Source organism: Gavia stellata, chromosome 8 (assembly GCF_030936135.1).
Source record: "Gavia stellata isolate bGavSte3 chromosome 8, bGavSte3.hap2, whole genome shotgun sequence".
NCBI lineage: Eukaryota > Metazoa > Chordata > Aves > Gaviiformes > Gaviidae > Gavia > Gavia stellata.
The window spans coordinates 38408865-38432978 of record NC_082601.1 but is presented as its reverse complement, the minus strand read 5'-3'; the positions used below and the strand labels follow the sequence as shown (position 1 = coordinate 38432978).

Genomic DNA, 24114 nt, shown 5'->3' with positions numbered 1-24114 from the left:
AATTCAAGGCTTAACTGTACAGACTGTACTCAGGCAAGCCTTCCATTAAATGAGTGCTGTCTGAACACAGGAGCTGCAAGATGTTATTTCTGTACAATCTGCAATGATCAGCCAAAATTCTAAATTTCAAAAATTTAAAAATTATGGTTTTGAGCTGTGACAGAGTTTTGAAGTTGTGCCTGAAACTGCTGATTTCTCTTTGCATTTGTAGATCTGCAATTAACAAGAGATGAATTAGTTTCTAATTTTCAGTCCAGAAAAAATCCCTTCACATGTCATGTAAATCCACAAAACCAGGAATGTATAAAGGAAACAAAAGCAGACCGACAGAGATTAACTTATCTTACAGTTACGAACTGTTGACTTGGTAAATGCACAACATATTCCAATGAATGCAGCTAACAGTGTGGAAACAATTGCCTTCCAGTCTCTCATTAGCGAAGTGCTTTAACAACAGCCATGTTACAACATCAATCCACCCTAAACAGCTGCGTCCTGTGGCTCTAGTTTGGGAAAGCACCAAAGCTTGGACCCTATAGCTCATTTATGTTCATCACTGTCCTGAGCAGGGACATTCTCAAAGTGTTGGCTCACTTATGTTGATCACAATGGATTGAAGAAAAAGTGCATGATGTGCCAGAAGGAGATGTGAGACAGAATGGGACCCAGTAACAACTCAGATTGCACTTTTTGTTAAGCCTATATGCTCCACTACCTCTTAGGACACTCTTCATCAACCAGTGCAACAATAGCATATAATCTAGATCTTCAGATTAGTTTTTGGGCCATCATCAGTGTTTGTACAATGGTGCAAAGACACGTGAAACAGGAGGAAGAGGACTTTTAAGATGCTGTCTCAAGAGGAGCTTGCTGAATACCCTTTTGACCTGCAGTTCTCCCAGGAGGTGTTCGGCTCTTGATGAGCCACCAGACCTCTCTGTCTCTGCACTGACTTGGCATCCCGGCAAGCTGTAGCTGAGGCAGGGAACACTTCAGGAGCTTACTGTTCTCTGCAGACTGGGTTGTAAATTGTGATGATGGGGGGTGTGTGGGGGTGTGCTGTGGGGGAATCTCTCCTGCCATCCAAACTGATTTTGAAGCTAACAAAAAGTTGTGCAAAGAAGACAACAGATATCCACCCAAGCTTCCTCCTCTGCCCAGCTCTGAGATGTCTTATCCTTCCCTGTGCCAGTCTCTTTTATCATTTAATGCAGATGCCTGTTCTCCTTGCCAACATTTTTGTGGTTTCTGGACAGGTTCTACTGAATAGTTGTGTCATCAATTTATTTAGACTTTCTGATCCATGATTAAATGCACTTTTTTTCCTACAGTTTAGGGAAAATGGTGAAGTTCTCTCGTAATCTTCCTAAAAACCTTCAGGGAACACTTCTTTCTTCAACATGGCTTAGGTATTTAATTTTTCTGTGTTATCTGACTTTTTACAAGGTGCCTGGCTGTTACTATAGTTAGTGATATTTCAAACCTTATGCATGCCATTCTAGTTTGTACAGCTCCATTCACTTTGATGAAGCTATGCCGATTCACATCCACTGAAGTTCTTGCCCATGGCTGAGTTTTGATACATACATTTTAAGATTAAATGAAAAGATATCTAGGTTGACTTTATCCTTGGTTGCTGGCCTCTGATGCTTTATAAATTCTCTGCCTGGTCAGTAATGAAAAGATTCAATTGGTGCACTTTTGTACTCCGATATGGTACAAACCACATCCATAGACAGAATTTCAGGAAGAAAAAAAATCCAAAGAGAAAAGAAAAACCCCATTCTTGGCATCTGAAACAGATTTCCAACCCCTTCCCCCAGTTCCTCCATGCTTCCCTTGGGCTGTCTGAGAAATAACAGATGCAAATGGGTTACTTCTGAAAGCACAGCATTTCCTCCACAGCTGATGCGGTGCGAAAATCCATCTGAAGCCCAGCAGACATACCCATGAGCAAGTCGCCTCTGAGCTTTGCCAAGAATGATACATTTTACCCTACTCTACTATAAGGAGAAAACCAGACAACCACCTAACTGGCTGCATCACAGAGCAGAGAAGCCCTCATTTCTCCAGACTGCAGAATACCAATTAAACACATCTCAACCCATCTATTCCTAGTAGGAGCTTAATGCAGTGCAAAGTTAGCTTGCTTCTCCCCCCTCCCCCCCATCAGGTAGAGTGATTTCTCTCCTTTTCTTTGTTTCTGTGGCTAGCAAGTCAGAGCTGAAGTAAAATCAGTCTGCTGTCTGATGTGTTTTTGATGAAATTCAAGGCTGAAGCACTGCATTTCTTGATTTATTTAGCATTCAGACATCCCCTGCTTCTTCATTTCTACACCTCAGCCTCTGGCAGTTTCAGAGTGTGGCTGCTTTCTCCAGGGCAGCTGTAAGCTAAGAAAAGGCCCTGTGCTAGGTTCAGATGTGTCTCTGGTAGAAGGATAGTATGTCTCCAAATGACACTTTTGGGCTGCATATCTGTATTCCTTTCGTGATTTGCATGTCATGTTTATGTACTTAACTTGCCCAGATGTATGCTGGCTTTTTGTCTGCTTGTTTTTCCTGTGGTTATTGCTATCAGCACTTCCAGTTCAGGTTATAAAACTTGAGCAGCTTTCTCTTTGTTTCATGTATCATCACTAAAAGCAGATAGCAGATAACAGCTCATTTCAGCCAGTGCAATATCTGCCACCAGACATTAAAGAAGTGAGCAGACACAAGGAAATGAAATTAGCTTTCATGTATTCCTCTCACAGACCCTATAAAATTCAACTGCCAAAACTGGAAAAGAATTAATCCTAAAACCTCTTGTCTAGACTGAGCAACTATGGCATAAAGGAGACATAAAGGAAAAACTCGGCAAGTCTCTCTTTGCCCAACCCACAGCTCAGTGGCCACATACCATTGGGAATTTAAAAATGCTTTAGCTTCAGTGACATTATGTCCACCTAGCAGATTTCCCCTGTGATCCCCGAAAGAGTGAAATGCCAACTGCTCTGCCATTCTTCACTACCCAGCAAAGACTGTGCAACTCTGTAGAACTGCTAAGGAAATGTAGCTGTTTAGGCATGGCGTTTACAAAGAAATACAATTTGCTGTGGCTCCCTGGTCTTGTACAGTTGTTACAGTCCACAGAGAATAACAGGGAGGAGGAGGATAGGCTAACATGGCGCTGGTTTTGAGCCCCATGTCCAGCAGCTGGCCTTGTTACGAGGAATGCTAATCCAGATGCAGTCTGAACTTGTGTTCCAAGCCTCCTGGAGCCCCTGCGCACCCTGACCATCTGCTATTCAATATGTCAAATGGGAGTTGAACTCTCGTACAAAATAATTACAGACACTTGTCAAAATAAAGGCAGAAGAACCTTTGCTGAGGCATTATCTTCTTGACTTTATCTGAGCAACTGGCTACCATCCAAATCCTGGAAGGCACCGAATGTGTTAATTTACTATGAAAACAGGATCAACACCTAAGAGATACCTTACTGTTTAATATACGACTCTGGTTTTTTTTTCTCTGGAAGACCTGCAGTAGGCATAGGGTTGCAATGTTAAGTTTTGATCCAATTTTTTTTTTTTTTTTTTTTTTTGAGACAGCATTAGGCAAACTGTGCTGTTCTGTATGTTCCACTCTGTATTCCAAAACTCAGATATATATATATAGAAGTATCTGATCTGGAAACACTGTGCAACCCAGCTTTCTGGAATGTCTTGTTTTCAGGACGGCTGAATGGGGGAGCATGTTATTCACCCTGATGTCCTGTCCCTGGAGGTAGCTGAGAAGTGAACGTTTCATAAAGCACTAACACTGCCACTGCTGTAACTCAGCAATCTCAGGGAAGTAAAAGGAAGCTAGGGGCACTGGGTGTTTTCGTCATGGGGTTGTGTTCAGAATCAATATGAAATGCACAGGTACTTTTTACAAAAAATAAATCAACATAATTGTTTACACCCACAAGACTGAGTTGTCCATATTTTTAGCATAAAATGTTGGTAAGCAATACTCTTTTTCCTCACTGAACCTCTTTTTTTCTAAATAGAATAGGATTTCTTTCAGGTTATAAATAGTTTTATAACTCTTTAAATATTAATAAAATGGACCACTTTATCCTGTAAGCTAGAACAACAGTTCTTCCAAGTAGAAGGACAAACAAATTGCTTGGACATAATTTTGGCTTGTAATGCCATCTGTGTTACCATTTCTGCATTGCCCAAAAATGAGAGAAGACTATTCCAGCTCTGGCCATAGCTCTGCTTGGTAGGGCATCAAGCAGAGACTCTTCAGAGGAAGGTATAAACACCATACCTCAGGAAGATTTATGGTGCTTCCTACCTGATCTTTCCTCGGTCCCCAAAAGCTTCTGCTTAGCTTAAAAGCCTACATGTTTACTGTCCTTTCCAAAGTTTGGTAAATTCTGTCTGTAGTAACAGGGGATTTTGCTACCCTACACATATGTTCAGTCTTTAGCCAAAAGCAATCCTCACGACAGTTCGCTTCATTGCATAACTCTGGAAGGTATGAAACTATCTCTTTTTTTCAGCTTTTAATTGCATCAACATGTCCCTGAATTCTTGTTCTTTCAGACAGTGAGAACAGAAAATCCTTATCTGCCTTCTTACACTTTTTCTTATTTTATGTATGTTCTCCAGTTTATACAATTTAAGCCCTGTTCCTGCTTACTCAAACCCTGCAGCAAGAAAAACAGTTAAGTCTAATATCTGTCCCCTCCCATCATCTTTAACTTGGGGTGGATTTACCAGGTTGGAGGCTGCAACCCTCATTAACATCACCCAACACAATGCACATGTCACACAAAATGACACAGGAAAAGGTCATGGCGTTGTGCAATCCTGCTAACATCTATCTAGGTTGAATTTGAACTTGCTTGAATTAAAACAAATCTCTTTCATTTACTGATATTGATGAAGACTAAGTAAGCAGCAACTGCTGAGACTCAGGCTGAAACAATGGCATCAAGTGCAAACTCTTGTTTCAAATTTTTCAACTGATCTCAGTGAGGCACTGTTAGTTTTCAGGTGACAAAATAGTTTGCTGAAGATTGTCCTGGCCCCTGCCATTTAACATCACTTAAACAACCAATGGACAATAGAAGCAGCATTTTCAAGGCAACTCAAAATGGCTCCCAGCCCATACCTATCCCAGAGGTGCACACATAAGACTGAATCACATATGGATGAACATACAGAGTGGAATCCTTACCTGCCCGCCTTTGGGCTGGTATTTGATGTTATCTGTTGATCCAATTTTGGACCTGACATTCTTGAGGTCAGGTAGAGGCTGATTAATAACTCGTAACTGCTTCGGAGTGGCTGGAGATTTAGGAGGAGTGCGAATTATGGCAACTTTTTTCTCAGTAGGTACCAGTATGGCAGATTTGGGGGTCCCAGGAGTGTGTGGGGTTCTGGAGTAGCTGGGTGTCCCTGGAGTGCCTGGGGTACGGGAGGCATAGCTTGGTGGTGTCCCTGGAGTGATGGCAGTGGAGCCAGGAGTAGTGGGGGTAGAAGTTCCACTTTTTCCTGTTCTGCTACGAATTGGCTCTGATCCTACATGCAAGGATAAAAAAAAAAGCATTAGACCCACAGAAATCCAGCTTTTCTTCCCCCTGTACCGCCCAAGACTGCATCCCTGTGTGCCAAGTGAGATACAGCTCTAAGATGGCTGTGCTAGTGCTGGAACAGCTGGGTGTCTGTCTCTGTGTCCTATTTTGCTCATCAACCTGCCAGAAGTTACCTTGTCACGTGTGGCTGAGCTGGTAAATTGCCCACATGGTGACTGCACTCTCCGCTCTGTAACACAGGTGTGCTTTCCACAACACCTATGCTTCCTGCAAAGGTTGTTAAACACGGCACAGTATCATATCAATTTCTGTCTTGGGGAAAGGACCAGAAACACCCTTGGAACCTTTGGGACTTGATCTGACAACCTGACTAGCCAGTAAGAATGCTGTCACCAATTTCAATGGATCTGGGCGTTCAACTAGAGAGTGGGGAACATTCTGATTGAAATCCTGAAACTAAGGACTCTCCGTGCCTGGCTGCTGCTGGTAATCTGGTGTCTGCAGCTGAACCCTGGCTGAGCATTCAGCTGATGAACAAGTCATAGCTCTGTTGTGTGGATGGGCAGATGTCCCTCACGTTCAATCGCTATTTTTCATTAGTGCAGTGAAAGAAGGCAATTACAGAAAGCAACCTTGATTAAAAGTCACATTCTAGTTACATCTGCATGCAAGTTAAAAATAAATAAATACTTTAACATTTTGTAGCGGCTCCATTCAATGTTTATGGCATTGCCAGTCCTTTTCACTGAGGACAAGAATCAGTTTAGTAGTGGCATTGTGCTTTCTGCAGCCAGCTCTGCTGGTAACTGTCAAACACAAATGAACAGCAGCCGAGATATCTCCATATGCTCCTTAAAGCAAAGCTTTGCTGAGAATACCCAGGGAGAGAAAGACCAGACCAGCCCCCAAAACCTGAGAACCCCAATGCCAAATGGATGCATACATGTTGTGACCTTTAAAACGTTCAGGAATTATAAATCCAACAGGCCTCTCTAGAGCATCCAGTGGGACTAACCAAAATCTTGTTTAAATTATTTGTTAAACATTCTGTTTATTTAATGGTGGTGGAGCAAACACAACGCACTGGTGCCCCTGGGGTCCAGGAGAAACTCTTTGCTCTATGTGACTCTTTAGATAGATCGAACATACTCCACTCTCACCTCCAGTTTCCCTGAATGGTTTCTTTCTTTCCAAACCAAGTCTATACCAGAACCTTCTCGCTATACCAACTGAGACAGAAAAGGAATGATTTTTTTTTTTCCAGCTCCCTGCAGCTTTGGTATATTTATTTTTCATTCCTCAGCCCTTCACCACATTGGCAAATGTTCAATGGCCTCTCACTCCTAGTCAGCAGAATGGGCTGCTGTGCCAGCTGGGGGTCACTGTGCTTACAAAGGGTCTCTGTTTTACCCTTGGAGCATCACCCAAGAATTTCAAAGGACTTTTTTTGTAGAATTTAATCATCTACTTCCCTTGAGCTGTCTTGAAAGGGGATGAGATTGGTTTCTAAAGAGAGAAACCAGAGGAATTCCTGTTGGAAAGCAGGGAGCCACATCCAGGTTTTGAGGCCTGGGCTGAATGCAAATCTATCTAAAAGTTCTGTGGGTATTTGGTAAAATTCTCTTTGCCCTGTAATTTCTTTTGGCTTGTGATTTGGTAACATTGGTCCTCATAAAAGGACCCTGCTGGTTTACTATCCTAACTTCCCCCAGTGAGTCACTCCACTAGCTAACATGTCAATTGTCAGCAGAGTTTTTACCCTAGGATTAGAGCACAGGGAGATCATTACTGTGCAACAGCAACTTAATGACTATAGTATCAGGCTCACTTTTCCAAGATCCATCAGAATATTTTATATTGCCTACTTCAGGTTTGCCTCATTTTTCTTGCTTCTGTTTGTAAATAGCCTGTGTTAAACTTCTTATCCAGCTCTGAGCTCCCTGCAAAGGCATTTTCTAATATTAGCCGTTAGTCTGAACAGCAGTCCTAGCTCTGGGCATTGCAGACTATGGAAAGGGTGCATCCTGTCCCTGGTTTCAAGCCCTTGCTGCTCAGCACTTGGTACCTGAACAAAAATCAGTCTGTGGGGCTCTGATTTCCAACAGCATACCCCAGACCTACCCCTCTGTGTAAAAGGTAGGGACATGTGATGCTATGGCAATGCGACGAACCTAACAAGGATGGGAGACATTCACAGCAGTAGGAGAGGGTTAATATGCAAAAAACATACGTGTGGTCCGTCGTACTGAAGAGGAAAGGGAAGCTGTGAGGGAGAGAGAGTTCTCCTCTCTGTCTCGGTCTCCTGATACACCTCTTCGAGGAGGAAGGATAGAGGAAGGTCTTGGTAGAGAGGAACGCTTTTCGGGACTCTTGCTTACTCCATCCTAATAGTAGCAAAATAAAAAAATGAAGGTTTAGTTTTCAAAAATCACTCTCTGGGCTGTGATTTCTCTCAACCTATATACAGAGGGAGAAACATCATCCTATGGGCCCGGTTTACTACTCACACAGGAGTCCAGCCACCTCCCATATCTGCTTAGCTCCCTGGTGCTTCTTTACTGCATCAAAACACCCAACAGTCATCTTCTGAGCTACTTAAGACAGATATAGGTACTCTTGGATCTAAATATGGAGGGATTTCACATTCGATTCTCAATAAGAAACAAGTTTCTTTTAGTGCAAGTTGAAAGTAAAAGAATTCTCTGGAGCTCAGGTGTGAAATTCTTATGTAAATTTACCTGCAAAGTAACTGCAGTACTGGTGCCCAGAATACATCCCACACTACATTGTTAGGTGATGTGTGATTTTTGCATTTTCAAACACTGACTTGTAATTTTTTTTACGGAGAAAGATTTTTAGCTACAGCTTATTTTTTTGAGTACAGCACTATTAATCCTGGTGTCTTACTTCCTTCCATACCCATGTTTTTACTTTTTGAAATCAGCAGATACCTTCTTTTTACCAGGGTTAGAGCAATGGACATGTATGTTAGAATATTTTTGAACTTACGGGATGGGCAGCCAAAGACAGTGTTGCATAAGCAGATAGCCCTCCCAAAGGCAAATATGATGATGGTCCCAACCAGTAAAAGACATACCAAGCATAGCGTTACACAGAAAATGGAAGTTAATAGCGAAAACAGTTTTTAAATGGGGATAGTCACCAACACAGCATCAAGTGGATTTGAAATACAACTGGAATGTAAACATGGGGTAGCAAGGATGGACTGCCAAACATGTCTTTAAATTTCTACTGCAACTTCTTCAACATGGTCCCATGCATAGACCAAATAAGGTTCCTAGAGCATTTGGCTTCCGCCCTTATCGCTGGTGATTAGAACTGTGCCCTCCTACACTGGGGACTGAATTTGTTTTTAGAGAATATTAACTGGTTGAAAATTACATTTTTTAAACTTGGAAGGCAAATTAGTACTGCTGTTATTTGCCACTGACCCACATGCAAATGGGTGCAACTTCTTAGTCAATGAAGTAGTATCCATATCAAAAGAAAGAAGGTATGTCCTTCTAGTTTAACTTCTTTCACTTATGTTTCCTCTGGTGAATCTCCTTTGTTTGTCTCCATTTTGTAGCACAAATCTTGTAGCCTGATAATCAGTTTTCCTGCCCCTGGGTGTAAGTAATCCCACATAAGCTTCACAGAGAATTACTCAAATTCAGTGGGGAGAGAATGTGATCCATGGAATTCACCTACACATCTCCAAGCTAACTCTCTCTACCAACTCTGCTACCTTACCTTAGCATCTGATTTTGAGTAGGGCAAGCAGTCTCTTGGGCCTGCTGAGGAGGGCCGTATATAATAACTGTCTGTATCGAGAAAAGTGGCCCTTTTAGTAGTTAATGAACAAGCTGAGCTGGGTCTTGGAGGAAGCAATGACTTTGCTCTAGACTTTGAGGCAGGAATCTTTGACAAAGAGGCAGTCTAGTCATGAGAAAACAAACAAAAGAAAACACAACATGAAGCTGGACAAAACGAAAACACATGCAACATGGACCAAAAAAAAAGCCAAGCTATGAATTAATACTTTTCCTGTGTCTGGTAATGGTGTCTATGCAGTTCTGACATGCATGAAAGTTTTAATGCTGTGTTGTTTGACTGAAACCATCTGGGTCTGGACAGAGTTGCTGATTCTAGGAAGTGCCTTTTTCTGTAGATGCTATTTTTGTCTTGTGTTAATAGGACAAAACTGGTGCCACATATGGCATTTAACTGGTACAGCTGCTGGTTGGCTGCATTAGAAGCAAGTGCAAAACTACAACAGCACCAAGAGATCCTAGTCCTTTAAAACTAAGTTGCGCATTTCAAATACATCTCTCCAGGCTACAGTCAAGAATAAAACAGTGGGAATTGTAAAAGCAAAGTTACACCAGTATTCCCACAATGGCAGAATGACATGACAGTATTGCTTCTTGTGCCTCTGTGTACACACAAAATCCCTAATGCACCCCAAACACTGTATTCTGTGCATTTGGTGTCACTCTATAGAGAGACAATGTGGAGTCCTGGGATGAGGAAACCCCTATATGGTTGAAAGGCTGACATGATATGTCATTGTGATCAGATACTTGTCTGATTCTGAACAACGATAATAGCCCATTGAAAGAACAATTAAACATCAAGAGGACAGATTGAAAATTCTTTGTGGACACTTAGGAGCACCTAACTGCTTTGCAAAAAGGAATTTCCTTGAAAGAGAATAGGGCTACTTGCTTAAGCAATACTTTTTTTTCCTCCCACAGGTATAACTGATACTACAAAGAATAATTGCAAGGGTATTACCTTGGCAACGTAGTCCTGATTCTCTCTGTATTCATGAAAGCATGAAGTTACACATAGGACCAATCCTCATGGGCCTGTAACTATGGGATTTGGTACAGAACTTTATCCATGAAAAATCTGGCATTTGATCTAAGTCAGTCACCTAGACTCTCTTGACGTTCAGAAAAGGTGTTTGAGTTAGTCCTTAAGTTGTCTTTGTTAGAAAATCAGAAAAGAATGGGTTGTCAACTCTCTGCTGACAGGCATCTGGCTTAGGCTACATACCCAGCCTACAGAAAACTGAGGCTGGTGTGCTGAATGTCATCGATGACATCATCAACATGATTAGGAGTTGCAGAACTGTAACAATTCCAGTCCTACAACACAGCTGAGAAGACTTCTATTGGATATCATCATCCATATCAAGTAGCTCTACTGAGCAAGACAACAAATTAGTTCAAAGGATGGAAGTGCTTTACTAGCAACAACGTATTCCTAGAATGAGTTCTGCAACATATTTACATCTCTTAATGCTTATTTCACTGTCTGAGAATACACAAAATAAAATCAGTGAATAATTATTTTAAACAGAAGCTGAACAATATGTGTTTCTGTCACATCAAAGGTTCTTCAGACTTTGACTGATTTGTCATAGTTCAATTTATGGGTCTCATCCACTCGTGAAACTTTAGGCCATATTTACAAATCCACTAAGGTTTTTTTTGATGCTGAAACTCTGTGGAAGTAGGGTATCTATGTTGGGTGGCTCCAAGAAACAGACATTCTGCAAACACCTTTCACATGGTTTTCTGAACTTGAGATATAAGCAAGCACGCAGTTTGAGGCCCAAATATCCTTTCAGTGGTTTTCACCTTTTTCAACCTGCAGATCATGCAAAATGTTTCCCCTAACGAGACTAGAAAACTCTTACAGATTAAGATTCTAGGCACAACGTAGAGACCCCGTCCTTTTCACTCATATTGCATACAGTGTCCTCTGTGAATGGGGATGCTAAAGATGGACGAGACTGAGATCTTTCAACAGAACAGCTGAGGAAAAGGCATGAACTTGAGCTAATGCACTGCTCTGAGACTATCACAGTCTAGATCCCCTCAGTGTTATTTAGGGAGCAAGGCACTTTTTAGCATCAATAATAGCAGCAGGATCTGACCCAACCACATTTCAGTGACATGCTCAAGGCCGGTAGAGCAAGCAAAGAAACCAAATGCCTCAATACCTGCCTGTGCTTTACCCAGGAAACTATTCTTACTCTCTGTTAGCAATACATTACCTTTGACCTCTGTTATAATTCATGTTGCTGGAAGTACCAGCTGTCCACAGGACAAAGATCTATGTAACCCTAAGACTCAGGGATTGTTGAAGTTGGGATGCAGAAACCTCACTTTGTTTCAGAGGTGTTCCTAACCCATGACCGATGTTCTCAGCATCTTGCTACTGCATGTGCACAGCTCCTTCCAGCAGATGGAACTGCTTAGCCTTTCCTGAACTTGTTCTGCTAAGCAGTATGTAAACTGTAGTTTGAAGATGGATAACAAAACTGACCAGGTTGGATGATCTAACATTACCAGGAGAGAGGAAAAGGCTGTACCTGAAGGACAAAAAAGCTGAAAATCGGAAAGAAACACAACAACAAAAAGTAGAGGTGAAGCCAAGGCACAGAAGAGAAAATGTCCAAGAGATGTGTGAGTGTGGCAATCAGAGAAGTGAGGCAACAGGGAGAGAAAGTAAGCGGGGATAGACTTCTAATCTTTGCCATAGTATGTAAGGGATAGGAATAAGAAAAGTGTATGGAAAGCAGATAATTTCAGAGAATGATTTTGCAGTGCATGTACTTAGAGCACTCCATGAACACAGATGACTCTGCAAATGGGCTAGTATTGACTTCTTTTGCATAACTGTTGATCACCCCCAGGAAAAGGCAGTAATAAACCATACTGTTAACTCAGACCAGAAACCTGTCCAGACATTTCTTACTGTACTATTAAAAAAGCTCTAGCAGTTTCCATTATGAGCTGAAATGGGTCAGACCTGAAAAACCCCACGAAATCCCAGAATCCATGGCTGAATTCAGGTCTAAGTCTCACAGCTCCTCCAAAGCCTTCAATCAGTTATGCTGCTATCATCATTAACAATTTCTTATGATTCATAAATAATGTGCAGCATTTTATGAGATAAGAGTTTTTTGTTCCCCAAAGAATTGATGATCTGGTTAGACAGATGAAACAAATCGACCATAGGAAATTTAGAGGAATCCTAAGGAACTTCTTCATTGTTAATGGATGGCTAACAATGACAAAGTATTATCGTGATGCGGATGTGAATTAGCATGTGTCAGTGTCGTGTAAAAAAATAGCGCATAAGGGATAGTGAAAGGAGGTTGGTTTCCTGGGGATTTTGAAGTGGTGGGACAGAAAGAGCATAGGATCAGCATGGGAGCAGGGCAGAGAGGCACTGCAGTATTTGCTGAAGGAAACTCAGCAGAGGAGAGCCAGACACAAGGAGCAGAACAGGCTGCAGAGCAGCTGAAGGCAGGGCACATAACTGTCAGGTTAAAACTCTGACGGAAATCAGTAGTCCAGGAAACGGCCATTCAGAAAGCACTTAGTTGCATATAAAATGCTACTGGCCAATAACTTCTACACAGGCATGACCTCTGCAGAACACATGGCTATGTAATGGTGCATCAGAAGACATCCAGTGCGTCCTGGGGGAGGGTTTCTGCCTGCATAGCAATTGAGGAAGGTTGCAGTACGGGTCAGGTGCTGCAGAAAGGGCCAAGGTATACAGTTTATCCCAGAGGATGACCTGGCTCAAAATGCCGAACAACATCCAACTCCTGCAGTTTGGAGACTGTGTGTCCCCTATGGATCTGCGAACTGTCATCATCTACTATCCAGGACTGTAATCCAGAGGTTGTTCAGGAAAGGTGGTTTTAATTACTGTTTTAAATGAATAATGAATATGGCAAACAAATTCTAAATGGAACACAAATTTTAAATGGAACACACAATTACTTACTGAAGTAACACAAAAAGAGCTGAAATAAGGACATAAGGAGATTGTAAAGATGAACGATAAGATGATTTTACTCACTGAGAGTTTTTCCTTTGCTTGTTTAAATACACCAGGAGCCTGGTTTGTTTCACCACCTGCTGCTGAGAGACCCAAAGAAAGACTTGATAGTTAAAAACAAAAGTAATAAGCATTTCCACTTAGTACACTTATTAGAACAATTAAATGCCTTCGAACTACCGTGCAAAGCAATTACTTTGTGAATTACTCTCAGTGAACTGTATGCAGAAATGTACCTGCCTTAAAAATGTTCTATATTCATCATACTTGAGGTAAAATGGTATTCTACACATTTCAAACAAATAGAAATTTTGTATTCATGTTCCTAGAAGTCTAGAAACTACAGTAAAAAGTTCAAGAAATAGTTGACAGCTGTAAGAGGCTCTCGTTCTGAAGGTCAATCCTCAGACATCTTAGCACCCCGATTTTCAGGACTGACCTCTAGAAATTAGGCTCCTTTAAGTAATCTACAATTGAAAATTTTAAGAGAGGCCCCTGAAATCACCACTTTTCAAAATATTAGCTAACATTCCTAACGGAAAGAGAGAGATTCACTGTTGAATTACCGCCCTAGTTGCATCAACAAGGTCAGTGTGCCATGAGTCACCTAAGCCCTTGGACTTCAGCAATTCAGATTATATCTGGGACATCAAGTATGTTAAGTCAGGGTTTCATTTATCTGATACAACATGGTTTGAGGTAAGATTTTTCTCTCTGACTTAGATTCCATCCTTATGAAAAGTTTTGGAATGGGGCAGCTTTTCAGAAAGATTATTAGTTTCACCCCAACACTGTTGTTCAGGAAGTGATTTGCCACACACAAACCATATGTGAACTCTTTTGGCATCTGTGCCAGGATGCCCTTAGTAAATGCAGAAGCAGGACAGTGGTCACAGATGACAAACTTTTGCTGTAAACCCAACCGTCTTCCAACTGTAAACCCAACCCTAACACGTCGTACAGGGCAGAACCGATTAATTTTCTTTCTTCCCTGTGCAGTTCCCAGGTGTGGTGAGCAGATCCCCGGTTTTCTGCCATACTTCCCACTCTAGTTCTGCCCTCTTAATATAATTTCATTGCTGTTTTTTTTTAAATTGAAGGAGAGAAAACTTGTAAGGAGGAAAAGAATATATAACTGCGTACTTCAGCTTTTCTGAATTTGTAGCAGGGATAAGTACAGCACAGCCCTCCTGCATCACATTTTATCACATCTGTTACTGCTGGTTTTGGTCTGTTTTGCATCTATTCTAAATAATCACAAATATCTTGTTTCCTCCTTTCCTTGGTATTGAACCCTAACCAGCCACCACTATGAAATGGAAAGAATAGCTGTGCTGCTTGTGCTGACTTACCTGAAAGCACCACAACTTCTCCATCTGAATAAAAGATCTCTACAGGCTCTGCTGCCAGTTTAAATACACAACAAACATGTTCTACCTCAGGGGGTGACCCCAGAATTGAAGACAAGGAACAGAAGCGTATCCCATACTGACTCCTGCTCATAGCCAGGTAATTGTCCTGGCCTTGTCACCATAAACATTCCTCGGATGGCACAGTGGAAGCGGCATCTCACAGCCACTAACAAAACATGAGTTGGATTGAGGTTTCACTCACGAACTACATCAGTCAAGGCAAAGACTTCACAACTCTTTCCTCAGAATTGGCTATGCAGTTTCTTTTTCAAATGGCAAGGATGAGTCTCCTAAAAAGCAGTCCCACCCCTTGTGAATATGGCACTGTAAGTTGCCAGTATTTGCCAGTGCTTACCTCACAGTGACATGGGAATTTTTTTTTGGTATTGAGGGGAAAATAGGGGAAAGACGTCATTTCCCGGGCCACTACACAGAAAATACGAGCAAATATTAATTTTTTTTTGTAGACACTGATGACTAGACATGTTTCATTTTAAAGTCACAGTAAATGCAACTTAACTAACTGCAGTACACTCAAAGTTGTCTAGACTACACTGCCAAGAGACTTTCGGTGGGGGTCCATGGGCCAGGTATCACTAAAGCTGACAAGACCATTCCAAATAGGACACTGACAGTCAAAACTGGCTTCAAGAAACAGTGCTATATTTTACAAAAAAGGAAAAAGGTGAGAGAGACAATGTCCCTCTAAATTCCAGATCCTGGAAAGAGCTGGATGACTGGTTCAGGCTCAGGGATATGTAGGTTAACATATGGCCGCCTATGCTCTTAGAATGCAGTGCTGTGTGGTATCCTTTCACATGGCCTCCCCTCAAGTCCCATCAGTAAGTACAAAAAGGTGAGGTAGAAGAAAATAAGGGACACTGTGAATCTTCCAGCAACACTGAGTGTGGTGAAACATTCTAAGAGATGTTTCTGTTCATTTTGCGGTGTGGTTCAAGCTACTCTGCTTTAGAGCCCAAACCTCAAAGTTCCACCCACATTACTGCAAATTTTATGATCAATCTGGGTCCATTATTTAGTTGCTCTCCATCTCAGGATTTAAATGTACTGGGAGGTCATTTTTGTATTACATTTTTCACTTTGACTAATGTACCTGCTTCACTAGGTGTTAGAGTGAGAGAGGCACCACACATTTAAGGCACTGGGCAGATTTCCTTATGTGAGTCTTTCGGTATGACTCAGGCCTCTCCGGGATGCTACTGGGCCAGAAGAGTTCAGAAGGGTTAGTGGTAGAGTATCTGAGGGCAAGACAGCACTGACTGCATGGCTGTAGAAGTGTAGACGAAGTTGAGAACACTACAAAGCCAACACTTTTTCCCCCCATTTCCATCACTTATTGAACCCCCTGGGTCTTTTGAAAGAATATGTGAATTATGGGTCATAACTTCTGAGCTGATCAAGCCATGCTTCAGCAAACACAAGAGGTAGCAAGAAGAGTTGTTTTAATCCTTTTTAAAAATTCCTCACTTTTGGGTAGTTCTGGTCCAGAGTGCCTAGAGACTGCAAACTGAGGAGTAGCCACCGCTGCAACACAGAGGGGTCTGGATCAGCCTTTCCTTCCCTGGCTCCATTTCTTGTGAGGGTGGGAAGTAAACATGCCAGATTCCCTCATAGGAGCAAGGCAATGGGACTGAGTATTTAGTTCTGTTGTCCTAATGGAATACAACCAGGAGACAATACACACTTCATACAGTTGAGGCACAATATTAAAGCTACCCTCGCATAACTATCCTTTTACTGTATTTTCACTAGTCAGACCTCCATACTGAGACTGGTCTAAATTTAGAACAGGAGTGACCCATTGGTGCAAAAACTGGATGGGAGCAACTTCTTAGGAAAACTTTTGGTATTGCACTGTTTACCTATAGGATGGGTAATATAAATCCTGTTCTTTATTTCCAAGCCATGAGAAGAGGCCTATGTAGTTCTGCATTGCTGGGCATGGTGCTTCTCTTAATAGACCTAGTTTCACTCATGAACAACTGCACTGCAGCATGCGGCTATGTTACATGACAGAAAACCTGGCCTCTTTTAGCAAATTCTTTTTTTTTTTTTTAGATCACCAGAAAAGTCAAGATGTTCGTCTTTCCACCCTGAACTCACAGTAACAGCAAGTAATATGATGAAAATGCTGAAAGTGTTATTTTTGGTCCTCTGAATAATGATACACCTATCAAGATGTAACAGGAATAACTTGTTTCATCCTTTCATCTTCCTCTACCAAATATTAAGATTTTTGCTTGGAATGCATTCGTAGTGTGAGCCCAGATTTCTTCTCAGCTTCATGCTGCATGTGGCTGGATTCCCCCTGTGGATTTTGACTGTATAGCATAAACATCAGTGACAGATTGGGAAGTGTCAATGCAGATAACATCAATCAACAAAATGTAAGTCTGAAACACTTCTTATTATGCATGAGAGTAAAAAAGCAAAATAATGGAAATGCATACCATGGTTTAAGCTGTCAACATTTTCCCACCAAAAAAAGCGTAATTTAAAAAAAAAAAAAAAAGAACAAAATGATGAGTAGAGATTCCTACAACACCACACTATAAGCACGATGCCAAGTTACAACCACAGCACTTGGAGGTCCAAGCAATGACAAGCATAAATGATCATGGCCTCCATTAAATAAATAAACAAATACCAGGAATGAAAGAAGAAAAGAAAAATGATACAAAACACTAAAAAAGCAATACTATTTGTGAAGACTGATATTCTTGGAGGAAAAAATAAAAAAATAGAGAAGCTGCTATAGCCATGAGATTTACAAAAAAAAAATATGTCTATGTTTGCCAGCCACATTGCATAACTGAACAGAACGCAGTCACCTGTCTGCTTCCGTTTAACACAGGAGAGATGAGTTGGTCTAGTATATTTGATAGCAGGTTTTAAAATGATTTTCCTGGAGGGAGAGTGGGCCTGAACTTCAGTTTTTTTAGCAAGTTCAGCTTTCTTATACACTGCTATGGACAAGAAAACACAAAAACATAGAATCAGGAAAAAAAACAGCAAACAGTTTCATATGACAATACATCAAGTGGCAGGCCCACTGCTCCACAACACCAACCCGATGCGTTGCTTCTACTGGGGTGAATAAATCCTAAGTTGGAAGAGGGGGAGCACTGGCGCATTAACGTCAGATGTGTTACCCAGTGATCAGTGGGGATGCCTGCAACAAAATGGGACCGGTGGAGCAGTGAGCCTTGCACATGGCTTTTCATATAGTTGTACAACGTCTCATTAAAAAGCACTACCGTTAATACTGTTAAGGTGCACATCATCTACAACAGAGTAACCAGATAGTACTGTACAATAGTAAAAAAAAAAAAAAAGTAGTATATATTGTAATAGGGAGTGTTAAATGAACCTTTTTTCCTTCTCACTTCATCTCTGGAGAGTGTGCTAGGTTCCTTTTTAGCTATTTTCCTTTCAGGAGTAGAAATCCTGCCTCTCCCAGTTTTAAAAGGTTTCTCTTTTTTATGCTTATCGAGAGATGATCTTCGCAATTCTCTCTCTGCCTTCTCCTCTTTAGGAACAGTCTCTAACTGTTCAGTCATGATGCTCCTATCATCATCTGTAGGATCAGAGCAAATTATAACAACAAACAAAAGATTAGTAACAAATGTTAACAATACTGCGGTGGAGCAGGGAAAAAAAAGTTGAAGACAGAGAAGATGGATTAATAAAAAAAGGCAGACTATTTTACCATTTTTCTGAAACATGCTGAGATTACTATTACAATTATAATAATTTTGATTTTTGATCATTATGATTTGGAAGTAAAAATATTTAACAGACAAAACAGAAAGGATAATGCACACCTTGAGTATCTGCCCAGAGACTGTCTGTGTCCATGATGGAGTCATCGATTGTTGTTTCATCTTTGTAATCATCACATGTCTCTGTCTTGTAGTCAGTGAGCAGGATTTCTTCTCTCTGGGGTGAAGCAGGAGCTTCTGGGGAGCCCTCCTTGGGCTCAACTTGCATGTCAGCCACTTCCTCAACCTCCAGCTCCTCTTCAGCCTGTGAGTCCCCTGTTTCGATGTCTTCCTGCTGGCTAGCAGCAAAGCGCACACTGTGAGAAGCAGATTCACCCTCATCAACTGTTGTCTGCACCACTGTGATAAAGTCATCCTCTACTGTCACCACTGATTCAATAATGCCTTTCAGTTCAGACAGTGCTTCTGGGCTACCCTTGGGTAGCATTTCTTCAGCAGAGGGTTTCCCAAAGTCTATTTCTGGGGGCACTTCTGACACAAGATGCTGTTTATCCACTTGTTTTTCTTCTTGCCCTACTTCTACCTCTTCTTCCTCATGTTCTTCCCCTTTTGTGGCCCCAGCTGTCACTTCACGTGGCAGCAGCTTTTGGTTTTCCATAGGTTTCACACCTGTATCAGGAATCTTTTCAGTTTCTTCTGCAGGCTGTGGTATGCTCTCCATCTGAATCTCAGCAGGCTCTTCCTGGAGAGGCTCAACTTTTGGAAGGAGGAGCTCCATAGAAGGCTCCTTTGCTGGCAACTGTGTAGGCGTCTCTTCCCCAGACACAGGAGGTTTTGGAGGTTCTGCTTTGATATCCTCTGGTTTCAAGGATTCTCCATTCAAACCTTCTTGGGCTTGATCATGCTCTCCACTAGATTCATAAGATTCCTCTTTATCAACTGCCTCTTGATGTACCAGATCGGGCTTAGTTACTTTTTCCTTAATTTCTGTTTCAGACAGTTTGGTGCTGTCCTTCACATAACTAGGCTCGGTCTTGGAAAGTACATCTGCATCCTTTGCTTCTCTGGACAAGATGGTCTGATCTTTCTGTTGAGCGTCTTTGGGTTCAGGCTCTGCTCCTTTAACAGAGGCTTTGTCCTTCCCTGAAGGGAGAGAAACAACCTCACTGATCTTAGTATCTAACTGACTCTGATATTCTTGGTCAGCTCTCCTTGCAGCCACTTCCAAATCATGCTTTATAGCATTGTAATCTGGTTTTATAGTAGCTTCTATCTCAGCTACTTCAGGAACAACACTAAGCGTCTTCTCCTCCTTCTCCATCAACAAAGAAACGGCATCCTTTTCTATTGCTGTCTCTGAAGCTGATATTCTGTCATACATGGTATCATCGGTTACATGAATTTTATCAGCAACACTTTCTTCTTTCATTTCCAAGATTGCCTCAGGTCTTATCTTCTCTGGCTCTGCACCTTTAATGGGACAGACCTCTTTAGAGTCAACTTGATCCTCACTTTTTTCTAGCACAGTATCCAGCTTCTCTTTTTTCTCCTGCTCAAAGTCTCTTGCCAGAATGGACTCACCTAAGTCTTTTTCACTAACGAATTCTTCTTTCGATTTTTCAGCTGCTGCTAGCTTCACTTCTATTAAAGACAGGTCAGGAGCCAGGCCACGTCTCAGTTTTTCATCTGTGCCTTCGTAAAAGGGACAGGTTTCGCTCGTTAAATTCTCACTGTCCTGAACTGGAGAAGGGAGTGGGACTGTGTATTTATTGAAAACACAGTAGCCTAAGTCTTCTAGCTGACTTTCAGCTTTTAGAGTTACGTGGTTTTCATCTGTCATAGGTGGCAGGGCTGTGCTGCTGTCTTCCACAACAGTGTCAGAAGGAACTGATTTCTTTTGTGCCATGTCAGCATCTGCACTCACGGAGGCTAATCTAGATCTTGTCCCTGCTAAGTCTAACATTTCAGGCAGGTCAGGAGCCAGGACAGCCCCATTTTTGTAATATTCTTTGGCCAGAAAAGGTGATTCAACCAAGGTCTCAGGCTGGACTTTTTCTTCTGCCATTGCTTTTTCTTCTTCAATGTGCTCATCTTCCTCTCTACTATCAATGGGGAAGCAGGGGGCCTTCTCCAATGCCGGTGTGGTTGCTGGCAAGTAGTCGTCACCTTCATCCATACTTCCACTAGTGTTAGTTAGAATATCCGAAGCGAGGGGAGAAAGATCATGTGCACGACCAAAGCTAAATCCTAGAGCTATTGAATCCAGGCAGGACATGGGCAAGTTAATAGACATACTTCTCTGTTCAATTGCAGACCTCCCCCCAAGTCCCAAGCTCCTGCTCAGAGTTAGGTCATCTTTATTTTTACTGTGGAGTTCTCTCTTATCCCCGTAGACTTTGGGGTCAATAGTGAACATCCTTTCTGTTGGGGAACTTGGTTCTTCAGATTTGTCTGGTGTAAAGCTCTGAGCCAGGGTACTGTACCCTATTTCATGAGCAGGCCCACTCTGCTGCTGATCCAATTCTGTCTGTAATTCTTCCTCCTCTTCCTCTTTGTCTTCAGGTATTAGACGACCTCTCTGATAAGGCTCATACACACTCTCTTTAGTGTCACTTAGCTCATAGTAATCACTGCCTTGTTTCAGAGCATCTGCTTTGAAGGCTTCCTCTTTCAGAGCAGAGGTTTCAAAATACTTTGACATTCCTGATCGATCCTCCTCTTCTTTCATTTGATGAGGAGCTGAAACACTTGTCTTATCCTCCTTGGTATCTTTTCTAACATCTTTCTCTTCAGAAGGTTCTAGAGTAGGAGTCTTGTCAGTGGTTAAACTTGATGCCTCAGGGGTTTTCTCTGTTATTCTGGATAACTGAGTGGTATCAGGGCGCTCTACTGTTTTCTCAAGGGTCAGTTCATGGCTTAACTCGGCTGGGGGTACCTGTGTGCTTGGCTGGACCTCCTTTTTCATGTCTACTGTTGCTGGGAGCTCACTTTGTTCCACTTCTTTTTCTGCTTTGAGAATATCAGATGATTTTTTAGCTTCGTCATCCTTTTGAAAGTCTGCTTTGTCTAGGGAAAGCGTCTTAACTTCAGGTTTTGTGGTAAATTTACCGTCATCTAATATTCGAGCCTCCCCCTTGTCATAAAAGTCATACCTTTCTTCCTCATCACTCTCATCCTTGGTCATGTCCTTTTCCTCCCCCCACGCAGGGATCTTCTGTGTGCTTGGTGTTTTCAGGCCATCTACAGTTACTGCTGAGACTTCTTGCAGAGCTAGTGTCCTGTCTCTGTGGATCTGTTCATCTTTAGTAAGATCTTTGGCAAACAGTTGGTCAGTGGGTTCTTGTTTTGTTTTGGAACTGTCTTTGAGTGGAAGCTCCTGGGGGACAGCAGGAGATGGGCCTGAGGGAAGTTCACTTTTGCTTGCTTCTGCCTTGGGTTCTGATAGCAACAGAGAACTTTCACCATGGCTGATGGCAAGATCTTGGACATCTTTAAGGTCGTCTTTAAATTTCATAGACATAACTTGGTTGGATGATGAGGGCACATCTGCAGTCCTTTCTTCTGTTTTGCTCCCTTTAGGCAGCTCAGAGGACAAGTCCTTTTGTTCTTGAGAAGCAGGAGGCTTGGCAGCAGGTTCTGCAAAACTGGCTTCCCCTTTCTTTTGTGAATCAGTTTCCAAGGTCTGTTCCGACAGGGGTGAAGGCATTTTTTCTTTGTCTTTGCTCTGTGAATCCTTTTTATCTATAGCCTCTGTTTTTGCTGGCTGTGGAACTAAGGCATCATGTTTAGGTTGCTCACCAGTCTTACTGTCTTTCCCAGATTCATGTTGCTTTGTGTCTAATGGTTCTGCCGTGAAAGGGCGTGCGCCCTCCTGGACACGGAATTCCATCTTCGTGGCTGCAAGTAAATCTGAAGTAGTTTGTTTGGGGTTCATAACAAAATTATTTAAAGCACTTACAGGCAGGCAGTCATGTGGCTTACAACATCTTGGTATGAATGATGGAAAGGAGAGGGAGAAAGATGCAAACATGCAGCAAGGCCATCCACCTAGAAATCTGCTTTAAAGTGTTAAACCCTAGTTTCCTTTTAATATATGAGGTTTTATAGTGAAAATGTGAGTTCTACACATATAAATATGTGACCACTGAAATGAGATGATTTCATGTGAATTCCTCATCTTCATGGTTTGTATACAACAGCAAAACCACAAATAAACCTCACTTCATTGGTATGCTTTGCTGGACTCTGTAACTTGTGTTAGTTTTGAGTTAGTAAAGTCTGCAAGATTAAGTCCAATCAGTAGTATCTTCGTGTGTTGCTGACATTTAAAACATACATAGTTATACATTTCTATATCTATTTTACATTTTTTCTTTTACATGCAGCCTAAACTAAAGAAATCATGCATATAAAAGGTTTTGCAAGTGTCAGAAGAGGCTGGATTTTTAATTGTACCAGCTTTCGACACTTACTCTTTGGCAAATGACAAAAATCTCACTGTCCTGAAACCAGTATGTGTAAGTCAGCAACAGAGCTATTAATAGTCCCAGATCTTGAAGGTCTGGTCTTCAAAATGGCCAGCCATCTTCAGCTGTAACTGAAGTCAAAGAATATTGGGCATGTTTCAGTGACTGTAGATCAGGCCCTAATTAAGTTAATTTGAATCTAAAAATGCTGATCTTACAGTCTGCCACTATATTTTTAGGGAGTAATATGTAGTTAAGTTTTTATTATACGCACTCTGTTAATCATTAATAGCTTGTTCTTTTTTAATATCCTATGGAAAATAATGATTCCTATCATATGGAAATCTTCCTATCATGGAAAATATGAAGAGACATACTGCAGAATGTGGCAGAACTTTCTGCAGTAATCTGTAAAAAAAGTTTTATGAGTTTTTTCTAAAGTTTGTTACAACAAGCATTGGACCAACTCTGAATCTCTCATTTAGAGTCCATGGAGCCATCTTTTTGCTCTGACGAATCTGAATATTTTAGAACAATTAGTATTGAAGTATTGGCCATTCTTTAAATATTGACATACATTAGTCAAAAAAGCAACTGCCATTCTAAACTCTACAGGTAGAAAAAACAGAAGTCTACAACTACAGTAATTTGGCTCCTTTATGTTTTTACATTTGGTGACTTACTGGCAAACTCTATGAAATATAAAAACATGCCCATTGAGCTGATGTCATCCTCATTTCACAGAAATTAAATAGCTAGATACCGACCTTCTTTATGTATCCTGCTCTGCCTCTTACTGAAGTGCAAATGAACAATACCAATGTCATCAAAACGTATTCAGACTGCCAAAGAATTTAATATTCTTTATCTGGGCCAGCCAGACCACCAGCCTCCCAAATGCTGCATTTCTTAGCCAGGTAGTGAATGAGTACATCACTACTCCATACAATGTGTCTTTACACCTTGTTGCACTGGCTGAAGAGAAATACCATTAAAAGGAAAATCTTGAAGCCTAGTTCTTACTTACTGAAAGACAACTGATTGCAGTAA

At 41.5% G+C, this 24114-nt stretch overlaps 1 protein-coding gene across 1 annotated transcript in view; it reads right to left on the bottom strand.

Moving 5' to 3' along the window:
* Positions 1-24114, bottom strand: part of MAP2 (microtubule associated protein 2) — a 135216-nt gene that overhangs the window by 10808 nt on the left and 100294 nt on the right. The window contains exons 6-12 of the mRNA XM_059820584.1: positions 20069-22495; positions 18701-20017; positions 18247-18453; positions 17708-17842; positions 13465-13526; positions 7805-7958; positions 5217-5560 (exon numbers count right to left, since the gene is read on the bottom strand). Coding sequence (XP_059676567.1) covers positions 5217-5560; positions 7805-7958; positions 13465-13526; positions 17708-17842; positions 18247-18453; positions 18701-20017; positions 20069-22495 — 4646 coding nt within the window. The remainder of the gene's footprint in view (positions 1-5216; positions 5561-7804; positions 7959-13464; positions 13527-17707; positions 17843-18246; positions 18454-18700; positions 20018-20068; positions 22496-24114) is intronic.